The sequence below is a fragment of the Pinus tabuliformis genome, chromosome 4_1, assembly GCF_031772625.1.
Source record: "Pinus tabuliformis cultivar Carrire ecotype Pingquan chromosome 4_1, CPIR1, whole genome shotgun sequence".
NCBI lineage: Eukaryota > Viridiplantae > Streptophyta > Pinopsida > Pinales > Pinaceae > Pinus > Pinus tabuliformis.
In genome coordinates this window covers 572,394,874-572,402,292 of record NC_142303.1, presented here as the reverse complement: position 1 = coordinate 572,402,292, position 7,419 = coordinate 572,394,874, and the positions used below count along the sequence as shown (strand labels likewise).

General features: G+C 33.4%; 1 protein-coding gene across 3 annotated transcripts; it reads left to right on the top strand.

Moving 5' to 3' along the window:
• The first annotated feature begins 4,715 nt into the window (after positions 1-4,715).
• LOC149177200 (uncharacterized) lies at positions 4,716-6,505 on the top strand. Of its 3 annotated transcripts, none has more exons than XM_089420055.1 (3): positions 4,716-5,126; positions 5,685-5,760; positions 5,864-6,505. In XM_089420055.1, exons 2-3 carry the CDS (start codon positions 5,706-5,708, stop codon positions 6,253-6,255), a joined length of 447 nt encoding a protein of 148 aa, XP_089276181.1. In that variant the 5' UTR covers positions 4,716-5,126; positions 5,685-5,705; the 3' UTR covers positions 6,256-6,505. The 3 variants fall into 3 exon arrangements, with proteins under 3 accessions (XP_089276181.1, XP_089276180.1, XP_089276182.1); XM_089420054.1 differs by having other exon boundaries at positions 4,716-5,185; XM_089420056.1 differs by lacking the exon at positions 4,716-5,126 and adding an exon at positions 5,396-5,595.
• Positions 6,506-7,419: the final 914 nt, after the last annotated feature.

The following is a 7,419-nucleotide window of genomic DNA, read 5'->3' as shown; positions in this document are numbered from 1 at the left end:
AATATCAGACTCCTTATTCACTCAGTTTTACATTCAGATATAAGAAGACTTCATTGACAGACAGCATTAAAACACCAGAACTGATCAGATAGATCAGTCAAATCAAAACAATAGGCTTTTCCTCTGTATACGCTACTTGGAATAGTAGAACTTGTGTGTGCACGTGCTTTTACCGAGACAAACTAGCATATAGATCTGCAAATATTAACTCATAACTTTGCTGCTATTCCAAGCTTCAGGCAAACCTAGATCATGACAATTAAAGAATAAAACAGGTGTACACAATTAGATTTGGCCCAAACAATAGCAGATCATTCAATGATAAGTCATTTCAAGTCTCATGATCCCAATCTAACATTGAATTCAAGGTGTGCACAATATCTCAGATCAAATCACCAACATAGCTCCTACAACATAAAATATACTCCAGATAGAAGTATTCCTTAGAAACCCTTTTCACTTACACACCCTTGCTTAATGATCTTCTCCTCCTTATATAATTTTTGGCATTTCTCAATACCTCGGACCAAAACCACTTAGGACCCATGGTATTCTTTGGTGGGATCAAATAGTCATTACTCCACTCAATATTGTGGGCTACTACCATGGTATTGACCCCTGGTATTCTCTACTCTTGAAATTCCTTGATTTTCCAACCTGTACGCACTTTTCCTCTTGCGGGAGTGCGTGTATACGTATATGCACTTTTTGTTCTATGGACCTGCGTGTATATGCTATTTTGACTAAGTGGACTTGTGTATACATCTTAAACTTATTTTCACCATCCTTTACCTTCAAATTCTTCATTCTAATTAGTAGGTTCTTTAGTTCCATCTTCCTGGTCTTCTGTACCAATGCCCTGTTACATCTTAATGGATATGTTACACTGTGGGTTACATTTCATAAAACTGAATTAACCTATGAGTGAGTTGCCATCAAGGACAACACTTGTATCATAATGCCAACATGACTGAGATTCCAAGTCAGTGAAAAGATAAGTTAACTTAGGGGTTGGGCACCTGGTGTGGTTGGTCAGCTCCTTGGCATCCTGTAGCACCCGGGGGATGTCTTTAACGTTTTGGTTCGTCAGTTCCACTTCCTTAATTGTACTTGTGTATTTTAATCATGTCATAGTAACTCTTTGTCACATATTTACCCTGGTGGTACAGTAAGCTTGAATAAGTGTGGAAGGAGAGTGTTACACACTTCATTATATCTGTCAACTGAGTTTTGAAGGTGCTATCAGAAATCAGAGATGGGTTGAGATTGTAATCTTCTGGTTCCATATTTTCTACTCCCTTTAGCCTTTATTTAATCTATTTAACAACCTGATTTGACAAAATAGATTTAACTTTCTTTCCCATATTGTGTCCTAAACAAACAATTCAAAACAATTGAGTTTTATATAACAAATATCAAATTTACTAATCAAATTATTTATCAAAGTGCATGTTCACCAGAAATTACAAGCCTTAAAATGAATTTGAACTCTTTCTTTGTAATATCAAAGAGGTTTCATACAAGAGTGTAAACAAGGTGTGAAGAACAATTTTCAAAATAGAAAGTGCAAAGGAGAAAGCTAGATAAATATTGTTTAAACCCTCAGGACTAGCAATAATAAATTCACATGATAGGTATTAATTTTTCATAAAAGTGATGAGACATTTCAATTGTTTTTGTGCAAAAATCAAGGTGAGGTCAGATGATCGGAGGTTGGGGAAGGTTTTATTGAAACATAAACGATTTCAATTTGCGACTTATTTTATATAAAAAAAAACTAAAAGAAAATGATGTTTGGCACATAAACCAATAAAAATAATATTTGATTTGTAGTCAGAGAAAAAGTGAGCTAGGTAGTCAGAAGTTGGGATGATATTACATACAACATATTGGCACGGGTGACACCGACTTCAACCTACAATGTGGCCAGGGTAAGACGAAGTCAGGAGTGAAAAGGTTAGGTGTGAACAAAGTTGTTTTATTATGTTGGAGTATTAAGCATGACTTTGCTATAGTTGGAAGTCGGAGGGTCGGGAAGATGAGTTTTGTTTTAACGAAATATATAGGTCCAACCTTCGACTTTCATACTTTATTATTTTTTTTTTGTACTTTCTACGTTATTAATTTTTTGTTAGATTTTTTGAAAATAAATAACTATGTACAAAAAGAATGGAAAAAATAAGAATTTTTTTAATAAAGGGTCATTTTTATTTTCTTTCTTTTACACAAATAAAAATAAATAGGAGGTTGTTGTAGTCCTAACAACACCGTGATCAATCATGGTCAATGACATTTATAAATTTGGTTAGTCATGCTCAACCATGGTCAATAACTATGGTCCAACATGACATTGCATCAACCATCATCAACCATGCTCAAGCATGGTCCAACGTCTAATTGTGAGAATCATTGTCTTGATATGAAAATCAATCATGGTCAACAATCGTCAAGCATGGTCTGACATCACATTGTGACATTGTCTCAATATGAAAATCAACCATGGTCATCTATGGCCAACCATGTTTATTTTAGGCTTCTAGTATTTATTTTATGGTTTATATAACTTGGGTTTTTTTATTGCCTTTGGTTTAAAATTATTCGCTTTGGTTTATAATCCATTTGGTTTTTAGTATTATTCCCTTGGTTTTGTAATATCAATTCCTTGGGCTTATTAATATAAAGGTTCAAATTCCCATGGTTTATTATTATTCCCTAGGATTTATAATCCCATGGGATTATAATATTAATCCATTCGGTTCATTATATCAATCATGGTTAGCCATTAGAAATGATGGTCAACCAAGGTCAATCATGGTCAACGAAGTTGAACGATGGTTGACCATGTTTTATAAAATGAATCATGGTCAAGCATTGACAATCATGGTCAACGAAGATCCAACATCACATTGTGCAAATGATTGTCTCAATATGAAAATCAACCATGTTGAACCATGGTCCAATGTCGCATTGTCACAAATATTGTTTCCATTTCAAAATGAATCATGGTCTACCATGGTTAAGCATGATCCAACATCGCATTGTGACAAGGATTGTCTCAATATGAAAATCAATCATTGTTGACCATGGTCAACTATGCTTATTTTCTGGTTTATAATATTTATCTAAGGGTTTATATACCTTGGGTTTATAATATCAATATGTTGAGTTCATAATCCCTTGGGGTTTAATGTTATTCCCTTTGGTTTATAATCCATTGGGTTTATAATATTAATCCCTTCAGTTTATTCATCCCTTGGATTTATAGTATTAATCCCTTAGGCTTATTATTCCCTTGGGTTTACGGTCCTTTGGGTTTTTAGTATTAATCCCCAAGGTTTATTATTTTGTCGGGTTTATAATATCAATCATGGTCAAGCCTGGTCAACCATGACCATTCATGGTAAACAACGGTCCAATATTGCATTGTGACAAAGATTGTCTCAATATGAAAATCAACCATGGTCAACCATATTTGTACGTCGCATTGTGACATTTTTTTTTCCATATGAAAATAAATCTTGGTCAAGCATCACCAATTATGCTCAACCAAGATCCAATGTTACATTGTGCAAACGATTATCTCGATATGAAAATCAACCATGGAAAACCATGGCCAATGTCACATTGTCACAAAGGTTGTTTCCATTTGAAAATAAATCATGGTCTAGCATGGTAAAACATGATACAATGTCGCATGGTGACAACGATTGTCTAAATATGAAAATCAACCATAGTCAGCTATGTTTATTTTTGGGTTTATAATATTTATGTAAGGGTTTATATACCTTGGGTTCATAATATCAATATGTTGGGTTCATAATCCTTTGGGGTTTAACACCATTCCCTTCAGTTTATAATATTAACCCCTCGGGTTTATTCATCCTTTGTATTTATAGTACTAATCCCTTGCATTTATTATTTCCTTAGATTTATAGTGTCAATCTCTTTGGTTTATTAATCCATGGATTCATATTATTCTGTTGGTTTTCGGCCTATATCAACCACATTTATTAATATGATTTTACTAATTTATATATTGACTAAAGTAATAGACAACCTCATCCAAAATTTATAACAAGATTCAAATTCACATTTAATCAACCTGAACGAAGTAATTAGATGTCTGATATCTAATTCTGTAATTAGATGTCTGATGTCGAATTCTGGAGACTATATCTACACTTTCAAAATTCGGGGAATCTACACTAACTTCTTTTGTAGATCCCAATTGTAATGTTACACACTTCTACAATTCAAAGAAAATAAATTTACGAGCCCCAAGATTCGGTTTGTTAAAAGAATGGCTTAAAATTAAAGGAAAATCTTTCCAGTTTTTTCAGAGTACAGGATCATGTTCAGTACAAAATTGGCTTAGTCCGTTTCCACTAAAATGTTTGAAGGCCTGAGTTGTAAATGTTTTGTCAGAAAAAGATTCTGTTCAGTACAAGATTGGCTTACTTTTTATTTTCACCATGACGTTAGAAGACCTGCGTTGTGGTTACAACGCAAAAATTCTTACTATTCCCATTGTCCCAGCAATGGTCAGTGCGGCAGCATGTCTTAAACGCTAAAGACAACCGACAATCTTCATTTGACAGAGTCATCGGCGTGGATGCAGAAAATCCAAATATCCAGAGGCCACGCATATCCCCACGCCATATTTTGCTATAAAGCAATCCAAGTACACTAATACTCCATTCGCTGAAGCAAGTTGATCGGCGTCACTGTATCGGCATGGCGCACGAGTCTTTCATATGGACTACAGTAAGAGTAGTGAAATCATGGGTCCGCCAATAAGGGCATCTTTCGTTTCAGGCCTGCGATAACATTGTCGATGGCCAGTACAACGACACGCACTCAAATCCCGGACTTTTCCTGGAACTGAATTTGCATTTTGCGCTGGATTTGATGGAATCTGCACTAACACAAACTCGCGGGCCATATTTTGCCTATTTATTTCGCTCGTGGAACCCATTGTATTCTCATCAAAAGAATTTTGGAATACAGAAAAATATCGTTCAATGATCGTTCAAGTTCTCTGAGTTTTATCTGCAGAGTTTTATGCAGAGTTTTTTCCGGTCTCCTGGGCTTTCTAGAAATTTGGTATTTGGAATCGATTTGCAGTGGTATTATTTTTGGCGATAATCATATAAATTGTTACTATCTTACAGTTATCAAAATGAAGGTATATTATAAGTATTTTTTTAACTCTTTCTTTCAATTTTATAAACTCCATTTATCACCACAGTAGTCAGGTTTAATTGTCTATATTTTCAAATTCAAAAATAGCCCTGTTTGCTTGTCTACGTTTCAAATTCAAAAGAAAATACATCAGCAAGACACAAAAGCATGAAGGAAAAAGATTTATCACAGTAGTCATGTTTGATTGTCTTTATTTAGAATTCTCAAATAATCATATTTGATTGTCTTTATTTAAAATTCAAAAATAGTCATGTTTTATTGTCTACATTTCAAATTCAAAAGAGAATACATCACCAAAACACAAAAACATGAAAAAAAATGTCAAGAGAATACATCACCAAGAACAAAAGCATCAGAGAAAGAATGTCAAGAGAACCATAAAGTGCAGCATAGGTAAATGAAATGATGAGAAATTTTGTTGTAGGGTTAATGATTTGAAATATTTTGTATTATTGATGACTAACCATAATTTGGATGTGCAGAAAATAGTGCTGAAATCAACCATGGAGGATGAGAGAAGCAAGAGAAGAGCCATGAAGGCAGTTGCAGGAGTTGGAGGCAGGAATCTTCAATCCCTGCTTCCTCCACAATATTTTAACACCATTTACTAAATATTAGGTATATGGATTAAGCTTACTAATACCGCCATGTTCTGTTTCAGCGGACTCCATTTCTGTGGACATGAAAGAGGGAAAGATAACCGTGGTGGGAGAAGCAGATCCCGTGTGGCTCACAACAAAACTAAGGAAAATAGGGTTCAGGACAGAGTTAGTGAGCGTGGGTCCTGCCAAAGAAGAGGAGAAGGAAGAGAAAAAGAGCGAGGGTCCTGCCAAGGATGAGAAAGATGCCGAGAAGAAAAAACAAGAGGACGAAAAAAAGGACGCTGAAAAGAAAAAGCAGGAGAAAAAAGCTGCCGAGCCAGCTCCAGCTCCAGCTGTAGCCCCCACAGTTCTGTACCATCATGTAAATCGCGATGGTTATGGACCTTACAGTGAGGGATATTCTTACAATGTTGTGAAAGAAGAGTATCCCAGTACCTGCACCATTTCATGATAATTTTATAACAGTTTCCATCTCAATCCTAAGTTCTGTACCATCATGTAAATCGTGATGGTTATGGACCTTACAGTGAGGGACATTCTTATACTGTTATGAAAGTAGAATATCCAAGTACCTGCACCATTTCATGATAAATTTATAACAGTTTCCATCATAATCCTAAGTTTTATATAATTCTCATGGTCACTCATCATTTTATTATTAGTATAGAATTTAATATGAATTGGGAGATCAAATTTTTTCATCTGCAAATATTTTTATGGAGTAAAATACACTGTGTTATTTTTTTTGAAATTGTATTTTTAAATACTAAATAAAATATATATAAGCTTAATTTATATTTATATATATATATATATGAAGTTGACATATATATATATATATAAATTAGTTAACATAATTTTTCATATAATTTATTTCAATCTCTAGCTAAAATATTTTTTTGAAAAATTTAAAATTTAAAATTTAAACTTTTCATCCACACATTTCATTCACACTTTTTTCTTACTTCTAGTTACTTTACAACGTATTCATCTTTTTTAATTATAACAGATATTATTTTTATATTTAAAATATAATTTTTACTTTTTATTTTAAAAAAAACAATGACAAACAAACTTATACATCCTTTCATACTAACTAATAAAAATAACATTTATAAAGCTTAAAATCTTTACATAGAGGTGTTTTCAGGAGAGTTGTGGTGACAAGGTGTACGGTGGAACTTTTTAAAAAGTTTTGATACTACTGGCAGCCACTTAGAATTGAGCCCCAAAGGCCTATAGTGGTGATTTATTTTTCATTCAATAGGATTTGATTTTTTGAATTTTTGGTGATCAGTCTGAATTTGGTCCATTCAAAATGATTAACTTAATTAGTGAAGAGCAATATGATAAAGCTTAAATCTGGCATTGGTAAGATCCGCCAAAGAATCTTATATAGATGGATAACGGTGAAGCGTATCTCGCTTAAAAGTTAAAATTCAATTTTGTAATATATCACTACGTTGAATATTAAATATAGGCGGCTTTCATTACATGGAATAGAGATGATGGTAGAGTAGAAATTCACATAAGGGATTAAATGCACTTACAATATTTCAGAAATCAATTTAATATTAACATTCTACATATAACAAAAATTAATATTATTAGTTTT